Source organism: Leptodactylus fuscus, chromosome 4 (genome assembly GCF_031893055.1).
Source record: "Leptodactylus fuscus isolate aLepFus1 chromosome 4, aLepFus1.hap2, whole genome shotgun sequence".
Classification (NCBI taxonomy): domain Eukaryota; kingdom Metazoa; phylum Chordata; class Amphibia; order Anura; family Leptodactylidae; genus Leptodactylus; species Leptodactylus fuscus.
Window position 1 is genome coordinate 101,928,443 of NC_134268.1, and position 16,109 is coordinate 101,944,551.

General features: G+C 43.1%; 1 protein-coding gene across 2 annotated transcripts in view; it reads right to left on the reverse strand.

Moving 5' to 3' along the window:
- The window catches only part of ADNP2 (ADNP homeobox 2), a 28,119-nt gene extending 12,752 nt beyond the window's left edge, over nt 1–15,367 (reverse strand). The window contains exons 1-2 of one of the 2 annotated variants that reach the window (XM_075270910.1): nt 14,892–15,009; nt 5,566–5,683 (exon numbers count right to left, since the gene is read on the reverse strand). In XM_075270910.1, coding sequence (XP_075127011.1) covers nt 5,566–5,673 — 108 coding nt within the window. In that variant the 5' untranslated portion in view covers nt 5,674–5,683; nt 14,892–15,009. Of the gene's footprint in view, nt 1–5,565; nt 5,684–14,891; nt 15,010–15,345 lie in introns of those variants that run through there. The other variant, XM_075270911.1, reaches the window with a different exon arrangement.
- Between the last annotated feature and the right edge of the window lie 742 nt (nt 15,368–16,109).

Sequence of the window (16,109 nt, forward strand, 5' to 3'; positions counted from 1 at the left end):
TGCCAGATTTGGAACTGCTAAGCTGTAGCGAATTGGCTAAGCCACTACACAGAACAGAACTGTCCGCTTTCTGTCCTCTTGTCTGATCGTTGGGGTGCTGTGTCAGAATAGAAATCTGAAATGGATAGAAATCTGCTTTGGATAGCTCATCAATATTTTTAGCCCTGAAAACCTCTTTAATGCTGGCTGAACTAAGCATTTGTATCAGGGGCCTTCAGACACTCTCCAATGAAGGCAAATATTGGAGATGGGACTGATGGATTTCAACATTCAGTCCTTTAATGCTCAAGAAAGCCAAGCTAGAGATGTCCGACAGCTGCTTAACCCTCTCCCCATTCAAAAAACATGTATGCTTGGCTCAGATAAGTGTACATGTATGCTATTGGTAGGAATAGGAGGCTGCTTAACCAGTGTTCAGTAAGTCATCTTAACTCAGGTTTAATGGAGATGTCAAGCCCAAAATCAGACTAGGTCATCAATATGTGATGTGATCTGTGTGGCATCTCAGTGCCAGATCCCAACAGATCTGCTGTTCTAGCTGGGGATCCAGAAATGATAGCAGTGGACAGGAAGCATGTACAGGCTTCTCCTATTCAGTAATAGGAGTAGCACTGCACTTCCCTGAAACCACCATAATGCAATGGACTGGACAATAGTTCTGCTCCTAATTCCTTAACCGGTTAAGGACCAGGCCCAAAAGTATGTTAAAGACCAGGCCTCTTTTTTTCAAAACTGACATGTGTCACTTTAAATGGCAATAACTTTGAGACGCTTTAACTTACAAAAATGATTTTGAGATTGTTTTTTTCGTAACACATTATACTTCATGTTAGTGGTAAACACTAATCAATATTTTTGCATTTATTTATAAAAAAAAAACTAGGAAATTTGATGGAAATTTGAAAAAAATTGCAATTTTCAAAATGTGAAATTCTCTACTTTTCAAGCAGATAGTCATACCATCCAAATACATGAATAAATATTATCTCCCATATCTCTGCTTTATATTGGCATCATCTTTTGATTGTCTTTTAATTTATTTTGGACGTCACAAGGCTTAAAAGTGTAACAGCGATTTTCCAGATTTACAAGAAAATTCTCCAAACCAATTTTTTAGGGACCACTTCAGTTCTGAAAGTAATTATAAAGGCCTGTATAATAGAAACCCCCATAAATTACCCCATTTTCAAAACTGCACCCCTCAAATTATTCAAAACAGCATTTGGGATGTTTGTTAACCCTTTAAGCATTTCATAAGAATAAAAATAATATGGCAGTGAAATTTAGACATTTCATTTTTTTTCACTAATACATTCATTTAGACCTAAAATTAACACATTCACAAAGGGTTAAAGGAGAAAATGCATCTGATAGTTTATTGTGCAATTTCTCCCGTGCACAGAAATACCCCACATGTGGGTATAAACTGACTTTTGGGCACACGACAGTGCATGGAAGGGAAGGAGCGACACTGGGTGTTTGAACAGCAGATTTTGCTGGAATAATTTTCAGGCGCCATGGCTTATTTGCAGAGACCCTAGAGTACCAAAACAATGGAAATCCCCCAAAAGTGACCCCATTTTAGAATCCACACCCCTCACAGAATTCATCAAGGGGTATAGTCAGCATTTAGACCCTACAGTTGTTTCACAGATTTTACTAACATTGGGATGTGTAAATGAAAAATTACTAAAATGTCACTTTATCTCCAAAGTTTTCATTTTCACAAGGGGTTAAAGGAGTAAAAGCCCCCCACAGTTTGTTAAAGAATTTCTCCTGAACACGGCAATACCCCATATGTGGCCATAGTATGCTGTATGGGAACATGGCGGGGCTTGGAATGGAAGGAGCGCTATTTGGCTTTTGGATGGCAGATTTTACTGGAATAATTTTAGGTGCCATGTCGCATTAGCAGAGCCCCTAGAGAACCAATACAGTGGAAACCCCCTAAAAGTGACCCCATTTTGGAAACTACACCCCCCACAGAACATATCAAAGGGTAGAGTGAGCATTTTGACCCTACAGCTGTTTCACAGATTTTATTAACATTGGGCCTTGAAAATGAAAAATTACTTTTTTTCCAACAAACTGTCAATTTAGCCCCAAATTTTTAATTTTCACAAGAGGATAAAAGGAGAAAAAGCTCCCTAAAGTTCGTTACACAATTTCTCCTGAACACAGAAATGCCCCATATGTGGCCATAATCTGCTGTATGGGAACATGGCGGGGCTCAGAATGGAAAGAGGGCTATTTGGCTTTTGAAGGGCAGATTTTGCTGGAATATTTTTCAGATCCCATGTCGCATTTGCAGAGCCCCTAAAGTATCAATACAGTGGAAACCCCCTAAAAGTGACCCCATTTTGGAAACTACACCCCTCATAGAATTTATCTAGGGGTAGAGTGAGTATTTTGGCCTCACAGGTGTTTCACAGATTTTATTAACATTGGGACGTGAAAATGAAATATTACTTTTTTTCCCAATGAATCGTCCATTTAGCGCCATATTTTTAATTTTGCAAATAGTTTAAGAATTAAAATCCCCCCAAAGTTTGTTACACAATTTCTTCTGAACACGGCAATACCCCATATGTGGCCATAATCTGCTGTATGGGTACATGTTGGGGCTCATAATGGAAAGAGCGCTATTTGCATTTTGGAGGGCAGATGTTGCTGGAATAGTTTTCAGGTGCCATGTCGCATTTGCTGAGCCCCTAAAGTACCAATACAGTGGAAACCCCTCAAAAGTGACCCCATTTTAGAAACTACACCTGTCAAGGAATGTATCAAGGGGTATTATCATTTTGAGCCTAAAATGCTTCCCAAAAATTAATGTACAAAATGAAAATTTAAATTTTTAAAAATATGCCATTTCGGTGCCCAATACGTTGCACCCACTTTGTGTTGTCAGAGACCTACACTCCTAAAACTATTAAGGGGCCATCCCGAGGGGCAAAAAATTATATATGTGGGTGTAAACTGCTGCTTGGGCACACAGCAGGGTTCAGAAGGGAAGGACCACTGTGCGTTTTAGCTTTTGGGGTAGAGATTTAGAGGGACCCTCTGGGCACCATGTTGTTTTTGCAGAGCCCTGGAGGTGCCAGTAAACTGGAATTCACCAAGAAGTGACCCCATTTTGTAGGGGCAATTTTAGGGTCTCTGCAAATGTGACATGGTGTCCAAAAACGAAGAATCTAAATCTGCACTCCAAAAGCACATATTGCTCCTTCACATCTGCGCCCTGCTGGGTACCCAAATAGCAGTGTATGCCCACATGTATGACACTGGTGTACCCCGAATAACGGACTTAATGCCATATGTGGGTATAAATGGCTGTTTGGGCACAGCCGGGGACAGAAGGAAAGGAGCGCTATATTGGTTTTTGGAGCACACCATGCCACTTTTGCAAAGCCCCTGAATTGCCAATAAAGTGGAATCTGCAGACATGTCACCCCATCTTGGACACTAGCCCACTGATGGGATTTATCAAGTGGTGTAGCGAGATTTTTTTAACCCTTGAGTGTTGCATTTATTTAGTTTCCAGAAATGAAATCGCAACTGATAGAGAAGTTAAAAATGAAAATTTTACTGATTTGCCATTTCAGTGTGCAACATGTTGTGCCCGACTTATGTCAGCAGAGACACTCCAAAAACTGTTAAGCGGGTATCCTGGGCACAACAGCTTTCAGAGCGTTCATCTCTGATACAAGTCGGGCATAACATATTACGCACTGAAAGGACGTATTCCTGGAAAAATGGTCATTTTCACCTTTCACAATCAGCTTCGTATTCATTTATGGATAATAAGTTATAGCAACACTTGGGGGTTAAAAATGCTCTCTGTACCCCTGGATAAATCCTTCAGGGGTGTAGTTTCCAAAATAACATCTCATATCAGGGGATTCCACGTTACTGGCGTTTCAGCTCTGCAAAAGTGTCATGGCATCCAAAAACCAAACCGTCTGCGCTCCAAAAACCCAATAACCCTTCTTCCCTTCTGTGTCCGGCTGTGCCCCAATATCAGTTTATACCCACATATGACATTACGTACGTTATCCCGGGTACACCAGTGGCATACATGTGACATAAACTGCAGTTTGCGCAATTGCTGGCGGATGCCTTTCGATCGCGCCGTGATGTTTCACGGCGCGATCGAAAGGGTTAAAACGTCCAGTCGGACTCAGTTCCGACTGGACGTTATTGAGGAAGGGGTTAGGTGTTAGTAACACCTAACCCCCGTCCTCCCCGCACCCCTCCCCCGCCAAGAAGGTACCTAAAGACAGGACGTATTTTGACAATAGTCCGGTCTTTAGGTACCTGGACCGCAGGCCGTAAATTTACGTACGGCGGTCCTTAACCGGTTAAAGAGGACCTTTCATGTTTTGGGGCACAGGCAGTTCTATATACTGCTGGAAAGCCGACAGTGCGCTGAATTCAGCGCACTGTCGGCTTTCCCGATCTGTGCCCCGGGTAAAGAGCTCTCTGTCCCAGTACCGTAGCTCTTTACAGTCAGAAGGGCGTTCCTGACAATCTGTGAAGACCGTCCTTCTCCACAGCAGCACCTATCGCGCTTTGCAGTGTGAGCGGGGAGGAACGCCCCCTCCCCTCCTGATAATACTCCTCTATGGACGAGCACTGTGAGCAGAGGGAGGGGGCGTTCCTCCTCGCTCACACTGTACAGCGCGATAGGTGCTGCTGTGGAGAAAGATGTTCTTGACAGACTGTCAGGAACGTCCTTCTGACTGTAAAGAGCTACGGTACCGGCACCGAAAGCTCTTTACCCGGGGCACAGATCGGTAAAACCGACACTGCGCTGAATTTAGCGCACTGTCGGCTTTCCAGCAGTATATAGAACATGTGCCCCAAACCATGAAAGGTCCTCTTTAAATAGGAGCAGCTGCATATGCTCCCCATTTACTTGTGTAACCTTCAGCACCCAAAGGCCATGGGAACAGCAGATCTATGTGGTGCTTGTTTGTCAAACCTCCACAGATAAAACAATTTTAACCTAGCTCATGAATAAGTCATTAGATTTGTCTAATGACTGACGCTGGGTTCACACCAGCGCCTGATCTCAGTTTTCAGTCTTCTGCCGACAGAAGATGGAAACCTGACAGACCGTGTCCAGTCGTGAGCGCCGGTGAGAGTTTTGTGCTCTCTGCAGCGAAACCGGGTTGTGTCCTGCATGTCCAACTGTGTCCGGTTAAAAAAAAAACAAAAAAAAAAAAAAACCAGTTTCGCCGTTGAGAGCACAAAACGTTCACGGGCGCTCACTCTCAAATGAATGGGTTTGAAAAATTACTTCAGGTTTCCATCTCCTGTCCAGTTTCGGGCAGGAAACGGAAACCTGCAAAACGGAGACTGGGGCGCCGATGTGAAAGAAAAAAAAAAAAGGTTAGAGCAAGCGTAAATGGAATTTTTGGAGCTTTCAAACCAGGACATGTGAATGAACACTTGACACACTGTTCCAAAAACATGATTCCTTTGTATCAGATAGTTACTGGAGGGGGAGCTGTACAGTGTTTTTCTAAATTTAGAAACCTCATAAAGATGCTAGCGGTTCCTTACCTCAAAAGCTTCTCTGCAAGATTCTAGACCAATCTGCAGCAATAACTGCTTCACCCTTTTTCGTGCCTTCCTTATTTTCTCAAGGTTATTAACAGGTGTTTGGAACATTTTGGCAGCACTAAACGGAAAAAAAGAGTCACCATGTAACATCCCGTTTTAGACACCATTCACAGCTATATCTACAATTTCATTAGTTCCCTGTATCCTGCATGACTTCACATCTTCATATTCTTGCCTGTTGTCTCATGCTCTGTTCTGAGTTCTGAACTAAAGCCACAAGTCTATAAGGTTGTACCAGTACAGCATTGCAAGACCACAATGATGTATAATGGGGTCAGCCAGGGATTACCAAGTAGTCTTTTGTTTTGATGGAAAATTTTAAATTTTAAGTAACACTAAGGGTGCATTCACACGGAGTAAACACGGCGCGCATGCACCGTCAAAGAGGCGTTTTTTGACGGTGCAAACATCCCGTAAATGCGGCGCATTGCGCGCCGCGTTTACTCCGTGTGAATGCACCCTAACACTATTTTTCCTGTCTAAAAAAATTGAAGTCTCTTACACATTTGAACAGAGCCTTAGTTTAGCTGCAGTGCATCAGTAGTTTACACAAGACACTATATAATATATTAACGAAAACTATATCCGTGCTGCACAGCAAATATTCAAGTCTTAAGGTTCTAAAAATGACATACATCCATAGCAAAGTTCATACAGTAGCTTAACATTAAGAACTAGGTTTACTCTGATACAATAATAAAAGTACTAGAAGTTTGACATTTGCAATCTGGGAAATGTCAGTCCTCCAAGTAGAAACAACCATGGAGTGGCTGCATTTACTTACACATGCATGGCCATTCTGCAGTGTCTATGGATGTCCTGGCACGCAGAGATTAATAAAATAATTCTACATCTGCTCTAGAACATCCATAAAGCCGCAACTGTTAGGATCTCAGATTGTGGACTCACATTATCCAAAACTACAAAAGACAAAGGACAGCACTGGAGGTAATAGAATATAGTTATATTTCAGTTAGGCCAATCTGAAGTTCTGTACTAAGTATCTACAGGAAAATGGAAGAATGCCAAAACTACTGAAAAACTGCCTCTCTAGACCACTTATTGTTTTAAATATAATATATATATATATATATATATATATATATATATATATATATATATACATATACAGTGCCTACAAGTAGTATTCAACCCCCTGCAGATTTAGCAGGTTTACACATTCTGCAGTAACTTGGCATTGTGACATTTGGGCTGTAGATCAGCCTGGAAGTGTGAAATGCTCTGCAGCAAAAAAGAATGTTATTTCTTTGTTTAATTTTTTTTTAAATTGTGAAAAGTTTATTCAGAAGGTCATTTATTATTCAACCCCTCAAACCACCAGAATTCTGTTTGGTTCCCTTAAAGTATTAAGAAGTAGTTCAGGCACAAAGAACAATGAGCTTCACATGTTTGGATTAATTATCTCTTTTTCCAGCCTTTTCTGACTATTTAAGACCCTCCCCAAACTTGTGAACAGCACTCATACATGGTCAACATGGGAAAGACAAAGGAGCATTCCAAGGCCATCAGAGACAAGATGGTGGAGGGTCACAAGGCTGGCAAGGGGTACAAAACCCTTTCCAAGGAGTTGGGCCTACCTGTCTCCACTGTTGGGAGCATCATCCGGAAGTGGAAGGCTTATGGAACTACCGTTAGCCTTCCACGGCCTGGACAGCCTTTGAAAGTTTCCTCCCGTGCAGAGGCCAGGCTTGTCTGAAGAGTCAAGGCTAACCCAAGGACAACAAGGAAGGAGCTCCGGGAAGATCTCATGGCAGTGGGGACATTGGTTTCAGTCAATACCATAAGTAACATACTCCACCGCAATGGTCTCCGTTCCAGACGAGCCCGTAAGGTACCTTTACTTTCAAAGCGTCATGTCAAGGCTCGTCTACAGTTTGCTCATGATCACTTGGAGGACTCTGAGACAGACTGGTTCAAGGTTCTCTGGTCTGATGAGACCAAGATTGAGATCTTTGGTGCCAACCACACACATGACGTTTGGAGACTGGATGACACTGCATATAACTCCAAGAATACCATCCCTACAGTCAAGCATGGTGGTGGCAGCATCATGCTGTGGGGCTGCTTCTCAGCCAAGGGGCCTGGCCATCTGGTCCACATCCATGGGAAGATGGATAGCACGGCCTACCTGGAGATTTTGGCCAAGAACCTCCGCTCCTCCATCAAGGATCTTAAGATGGGTCGTCATTTCATCTTCCAACAAGACAACGACCCAAAGCACACAGCCAAGAAAACCAAGGCCTGGTTCAAGAGGGAAAAAATCAAGGTGTTGCAGTGGCCTAGTCAGTCTCCTGACCTTAACCCAATTGAAAACTTGTGGAAGGAGCTCAAGATTAAAGTCCACATGAGACACCCAAAGAACCTAGATAACCTGGAGAAGATCTGCATGGAGGAGTGGGCCAAGATAACTCCAGAGACCTGTGCCGGCCTGATCAGGTCTTATAAAAGACGATTATTAGCTGTAATTAAAACAAGGGTTATTCCACAAAATATTACACCTAGGGGTTGAATAATAATCGACCCACACTTTTATGTTTAACATTTATTAAAATTTAACTGAGTAACATAACTTTTTGGTTTGTAAGATTTATGCATCTGTTAATAAATCCTGCTCTTGTTTGAAGTTTGAAGGCTCTAACTTATTTGCATCTTATCAAACCTGCTAAATCGGCAGGGGGTTGAATACTACCGTACTTGTAGGCACTGTATATATATATATATATATATGTTTTCAAGATTTACAATGGGTAAAACCCAGTTAGTTTTTGCAATGAGTGGGTCCACTGTTGGTTATTACCATTATCACTATGGAAGGCTGTAGCCTTATAGAGTTATCCAGCTTCCAAATATAATCTGCAAGTACATCCACTGCACCACTAAATACTCACTGTCCCCTAGTGTAACCTTCTCTTGGCTTTATTTTACTTAAGACTCCTTGTATCACTTATTTATGCAGTGAATCAGTGAAAGTAGTGCATGAAGTACCTTTCTCTCCGTATGTTTCGTGTGGACCACACTCGGAAAACACATAGACCCCAGTATAGTCTATGGGGTCCATGTGCTTTCATAAGCTAACCGCTTGTCAATGCGTTTGGTATTCTGTTTGGCGAGGGGGGGGGTGTATATATGGATAGGTCTCCATACGGACTCCCCAAACGGAATACCAAGTGCAGATGTGCACCAGGCCCGAGATCACATAATACTGGAAACTCATTCCCCTCTCCACCTGTGAGCAGAAAACACAAGGAGTGAGAGCCAAAAGAGGAATCATAGGCTGCACAATGGAACTGTGATTATTTGCCACTGCAGTGACTTTATTTGCAGATAAGTTTTGGAAGCTGGATGACGTCTTTAAGCATCTTCTGATGACTAAAGGGGTTGTCCAGTTTAAAAAAAATGTAAATGTAAAAAAAAAAAAATGTATAATATCTATCTATCTGAATAGGTACTATAATGTAATTTTATTCTATTACTGAAGGTGTACAATTCTCCCAATGTCAGTATTAGCCGTAAACCCACAGCATCACTTCCGTCCTGTACCTGACAGAAGAGGTTTTCCTGTGTTGTGTGTGAAGGGGCTGGCAGGCGGCTGCTTTAGTTGTTCCCTTTACACATTGATGCATTACCACAACAATCTCCTGCATCAAGCACAGGACAGCAGTCGAGTGGCAGGAGCCATGGCTGAAGCTGGCAGCAGAGATCAGGGCATCTAACTAAAGCATATTAGTAAATTGTAGATTCTCTACATTAAACACTTTTTAGCTGGACAAATCCTTTAACATTTATGCATATTGATTTGTTAAACAAATTTCCAATCTTTTATATTTACAGAAATAGGTTTCTATAACCGTTATTAGTTAACAATGAACATTACTCCTTACGTCACCACTTATAGATGGTAAGCTCTTGTTAGCAGGGCCCTCACTGCTATTTTATGAACTAAGGAGTATTGTCTGTACACTGTTAAAGTGCTATGGAAAATGCTAATGCTATATAAATAAAAATAACTAAAATGTGTAGGTAGGAGATTATATGCTTAAGCCTTCAACAAATTTACTGGAAGCGACATGCTACTTTGTGAAGGCCAGACCGCATGTGCCATAGCTGCAATGAGCAGCTGCCTTGCAGACAGACTGTGCTGGAAAAAGAGGCGGCACAATTGTGGCTCCACGCCTACTTGTGGCCAGGTCCCTCCTATCATTTCCATATTACGTGCTCAGAGTATTGCAGCCTCATGCTCTGCCATTCAGGGCCATGAAACACTGAATACCTGGAATGAATGACCCATCTGACTGTGTGATATTTTATTATTCCTTGCCAGCTGGCTGTAGTGAATGCAGGTACTCTAGGACCCCACATCAAATACTGATTTATTAGCTACCCTGTTTATTTGGTCTGGGTACAGTCTTATACAAAAGCATGTCTCCGCAGGAGGGTTTGCCATCTTTGCATTTATCCCCAAGTTCATAGCATGTGCCATAAAAGCCCAATACATCTGAGAGCACATTAAAACTAGCATCTTAAGAATAGGGCATTGCTTGTGGCAATACAGTCGCAAGTTCCTCCATTCACTTGTACAGGAGTTGTGAAGGTACACGAGGCTGCTTGCTCAGTTATCTTCAGAAGTCCTGTACAAGTTACAGGGGAGACCCAGGCATGCACAGCCCCTTCTCATTCACTTGCGGCCACTAATAAGGGACCCACATCCATCATGAGCTTGTGACATATTTCATGGACTTAGCCACAAATGCCAAGATGGGAATACCCAATTAAGGGGTTGTTTTTTTTACAGTGGTTGCATGTTCTCACCTATACCAGGCATAATAAATATCTGACTGAGCATGTAAACACTTGTTCCATTTAAAGAGGCTGTCCAGGACCCAAAGGGTTTTTTTTAAGCAACTTTCAACACATTGCTATTACCAGAATGGCTGGCTCCCTTTCTCCTGTTTCCAATGAGGTCAGGTCACCACTGGCAATGGTTCCTCCAATGTCACTTACTATACCTTCTCACATCCTGTGCCTTAAGTTCGTGGCATTGCATCAGCTTTCCCTGGTGTGGGCTGGCCTAAGCTTGGGAACGCATCAGGTACGGCAGAAAGGGTGCCATTCTGGTAAGAATATATTAGAAAGTTGCTTCAGATCACCTTCAATATTTAATTGGTGCAGTAAACGGAAAACCTCTGGATCCTGAACTCCTTAACATCTCTAGCAGCCCCATGACCCCCTCCCCCCCCCCCGAGTGAATACAGCAGAAGCCACTGTCATTTTTGTCATGTCAAACATTTGCTTAAACCGTATGTACATGTAACTGCATGTGATAGAAAATGTCACCAAATGTACGACTGAACAAAGTGTCTGCATGTTACCAACTACAAACCAGTACCTAACCTTTCACCTGCCCCCACCTCTTGCTAACTTTCCAAAACATACACAACATGATAGGAACACCCATAAAAGTTGCTTGATCTTATTATCTTATCTGATGAAAGGTCCTCTATAAGCATACTGTTCACTTCATAAACCCGTACATACACACAAGGGGTCCAGAACGCTGAGATATATGAATAGGCATTTAGCAAGAAAGTACGGCTTTTCACTTTTTTGCTTCTACTCTCATGCAGATCACCATGATGCTTGGAGTCTGAGAACTCAGTACAGGAAATATGGCTAACATCCCATCCAAATCTCACAGACAGGATAAGGCCAGGTTCACACAGTTTTAGTCAAAGGATAGGTCATCAATGTTTAAGGGAGCCTTCACACGGAGTAACGCGCAGCTCATTTTGTCCCAAATGCACGTGTAAAAATACATGTGTAAAATCTAGTAAGCCTTTGAGTTCAATGTTTTTTGTTTTTTTTTCCCTATAACGCGCATAATTTTGCATGCGCAAATTTAGGTGCCTTATACGGAAAAAAAAAAAAAAAAAACACCATTGAACTCAATGGCTTACTAGATTTTACACATGTATTTGGGACAAAATGGGCGGCGCGTTACTCCGTGTGAAGGCTCCCTAAGACTGCAGCATGTCAATGTATCCTGTGGATTTCCACTGTGGAATTCACACTACCATGCAAAGAGTGAAATCTGTGAGGCAAACCAGCAGCATTTCTGCAATGCAAAAGCATTGGTGCGTTTTATTTTAAACTGCATATTTCCAGCAGAAGATCTGCAGTGCTCCAGCCCACTGTCCCATATGAATATAGCACATGGTTGGCCATATACACAATTTCTTCCATGAGTTTATTGCTAAAATTGGTTCACAAAAAAGATTTGCTGAAAATATCAATTTGGAATTTGTTTTTAATAAGTCAGCTACTGTATTTTTCGAAACTATAAGACAAAACTAGGTTTTAAAGGTGAAAAATGGGGAAAAACTTTCAAGAAAAAATATGGTAAAATATTTAATATATGGGAGTTGTAGTTTTGCAACAGCTGCAAGGCCACATTGACAGGTGACCCTGCAGCTGTACAGGGATGCATAGGGCGTCTTATGCGGGGCCAGATGTACTTTTTTAGTTATACCATTTTGGGGAATGTCCATTGCTTTGATCACTTTTTATTCAAATCAGAGGCAAAACAGTGAAAAAAAAATGGCTGTTCAGCACTTTTGATTTCTTTCCTGCTACGACGTTCACTGCATAGCTAATATATTTTTATAAATTTGTAGACTGGCCATTTTCGAACACAGGGATACCTAATATGTATGTGTTTCACAGTAATATTCTACTTTTATATGTATTCTAAGGAAATGGAGTTCTTTAGAACTTTTTTTTTCTTTTTTTAAATATTTGTTAGTCCCCAGCAGACCATGGGAGATTCTGTACATTAATACTGAGGTTGGGAATAGATCTGGCCACAATAGTAATATTACTATGACAGGCCTGGGAGCCTTCATTAGGCTCTTGACAGTCAAATGAACAGGTCATCTCCCACAATCTCGCCAAGCAGGAGCTGGCCTGCAACAAGAAATATACAGGGCCGGTGGGGACCAGCCCTGGGGGCCTTGAAGTAATAATTCCCGCAAACAGAGTGGATTCTGATCACAGGCATTAGCTCCGGGTCTCCGCCGTTCCTTAACGCATATATGGCCACATAACTGTGAGAAGTTGATGTGTATGGGCAGGCTTTAATCAAATAATAAAGCAGTTTTATTAAGACTGGCATTTCATAGTCATACTTAATAAAGGCCACCAACTGGTGCAAGGCAGCCCTGATTTATGAAGAGGCTTTGGCCAGAACAGAGAGCTATGCCGGTTAGGAACTGTTGCAGATTTCCGGTAAATCCTGATATTTCAGGCTCAAAAATCCCCACCCTGGAAAGTGACAAATGAGGTGCAGAATGGGGAATGATTTGCCTCTTTGGCACATGAGAAGACTAGCATAGATACAGAGGCTTAAAATAATGAACAGCGCTTACTTACCTGTCCATTCGGCTATGGTCTGCCTTATCTTTGGCCTGAACACAATCACATCAGCCAGAGACTCTCCACGGGATCCCCAGCCAAAAGGACAGGTAAGTATGGGCTGTATCATTTTAAGCCTCCCCAGGGGAGAAAAGAATTAATTTCAACAATTACCTTAAATATACAGTACTTCTTACATCTCTTACTGGTTTTTTTTGTTTTTTTTTTTTTGGGGGGGGGGCACTACCATCATTCCAACATATTTGCCCCAGTGCAAATCTACCACTACATATGTTAGAAATTGATATTTGTGCCAGCTATATGGCCAAGCAAAGATGCATTAAATTTATTAAAGGGAGTGTCAGCAGGAAAATCAGCATCAGACTAATGACAGCACCAGGTAGAGCGGTTTCTACACTTTAGACCAGTGTTCTATTCTTATGCAAATGCATTTAGGGGCATTTCTTCTGTTTCTGGGGCTTTGCTACCCACTGTAGATAATTACCCCTACCTGAGATATCACTCAAACAGTGGAGGAAGGAGCTGGGTTTCCATTAGACCTTTACAGCTAATTTGCATAAGAATAAAATCCTGATGTTCATCTAAATGGGGCTGCAATAAAAAAAAAAAAAGAAAGGCATCTTTGGAATATGTATAAGCCGCCCTACAAGGTACTTTCACTAGTATGAAAACAATGTTCCTCCTATTGATGGAAATCTGTGTGCTAACAAACTTCAGATAAGGGAGGATTGGCCTATAGACCATGCACTAGTCCTTGTCAAAGCTTCCCCAAAACAGAACCACAAGACCTGTCACCGTGTTACTAGCAGGATAGCAGACCAGGCAGTTACTATTGGGCCCAATGTGGCAAAATGATTACTTCTTCATATGCGGTGATGCTTGAGTGCGCATGACATCACTGTGGGCATTAACCCTGTGTGTTAGAAACCAAGAGTACTGAACTTGTTGCCTAAGGAAAGTATGGTAGAGTGGGCCCCCCTACTGCTTGCTAGGCCCCTGTACACTTGTCGCCTGCTTGAAGGTGCCTTTGCAAGCAGTAACCAACAGTTGTAGCACTACACAGGATAAATAATACTGGAGCAGTAATGGATACACTTGTCAAGGATTTCCCTGTGGTAATAGGGTTGGGATCCAATGCACTAGTCAATCTTATCTACATTTGCTATGCAGGAAAAGACAACTATTGCTTTCTGTTATCAGCCATTCCTGGGCGAGGAGTGTGACATTCACATCAGTGCCCGCCCCTCCTCCAGGATCACTACAAACACATCTCCATACACAGGGGATTATGAGAGCAGCTGCAGACTTTGCCATGGTCATGTGGGTGGAAGGGAATAAAATGGATATTGTGGCAGTCAGAGCAGTAGTAAGTCCTGTTATAAAGAAGAAGTTGTCCCCAGCATCCCCGCCAGGCACTAAGCATCCCTAGGCTGCAGGCCCACAGTGCTCTGTGCCCGTACTAGCAGCAGACAGATGCACGCTAGTATACAATGATACAACACGCTGACAACTCGTCCTATCACCTGCAGCAGCACTAGGCGGGATAGCTCCCACTGACATGTATGTAAATCTCCTGCCTCCCCTCGTACTCGGCACAGCCCCCAGGGGGCAGCGTACAAGGGGAGCCTGGGACTGCGGAATAGTCCCGGTGGCCACCGAGAAACATGGCGCTCCCGTCACAGTGCAAGGGGAGGAGTCAGCGGCAGAAGTGCTGAGAGAACCCCGCGCTCCGGCGCCCGCTTCTTCTCCTGTTATTGGGCAGAATGTCTCAGCGGCCGCTGCGCCGCGCACACAATGGCCGCACGTGCTGCACTTACCCGGCAGAGCTGGAGAGGGAGCTGCTCCGAGCAGGGGGTCCGCCTACTAGCACCGCTTCCTCCCGCCGGGCTCAGCCGCCACCGCTATTCTCCCCTCCCCTAGATATGACCGGCACCAGTCACCGTGTGGGTGGGCGTGCTGTCCAGGAAGCCGCGTCCGCTCCTCTCCCGCCACCGGTGCGCCGTCCCCCTAACTGTATCACCGCCAGAAAATGGCGGCCGGGTATATAGCTAGGAAGTGACGTCAGGGACCCTATAATCTGCATACACTTAAGTGCCCAATAAAGCCACGCCCCCTTGGCAGTATGAAATTTAGGGTTCCATTTTAGTGACTAGCTCCAGTCTTAGTGTAAGAGTTAGGGGTTCAGCAAGTTTGGGGGTTCAATAGAACTCCAATGTGGGCCCCTAAATGACCCTACCCCACCCCTCCTATTGTGCCCAGTATAGGGCTTACCTACAAAAGTCTCGCGTTGCTTACTCAAATCCAGTGATGTCAGATGGGGGGCGGGGCTTAATGACATCATGATGACAACGTCAAGTCACGTGATTATCATCCATGCCCGCCTCTTTTATGCAAATCGTGTGGGCGGTGCGCTTAAACCCCGCCCCCAAGCACACAGCCAATAAGAAAATGTTTCTGTTAATAGTGTGGGAGTTTTTCTCTTATTGGAGGGAACCACTTAGGTATGGTGGAAAGTGTGAGCAGCCAACAGAAATGGAGATATCATGAGGGACAAAGTGTAATAAATAACAGCTGGCCCCTGAGGGGCTGACAACTGGCCCTAACTCTCTGGGAACACACACATTAACTGAGATAAATTACTAGGGAAAATCTACAAAAAATTGGAAAAATTTCTAATATTGTCTCTTATGGTCACAAATATTCAGTCATGATAGATAAACTAGTATGGTACTAGAATAAATAATATACCTAACTGTGCCATGCCGAATATAATCCCCCATTATCCAATGCTCTGTAGGCACATGTATACCACCATGTCATGACTGAATTCCCCACAGCCTCCATCTCGCCTCCTGCTCCATTTCATCCCGCACAGTCCAGCGCTCTGTAGGAACATGTATACCACTGTGTCATGACTGAAATCCCCACAGTCTCCATCTCGCCTGCTGCTCCATTTTATCCCACACAGTCCAACGCTCTGTAGGAACATGTATACCACCATGTCATGACTGAAATCCCCACAGTCTCCATCTCGC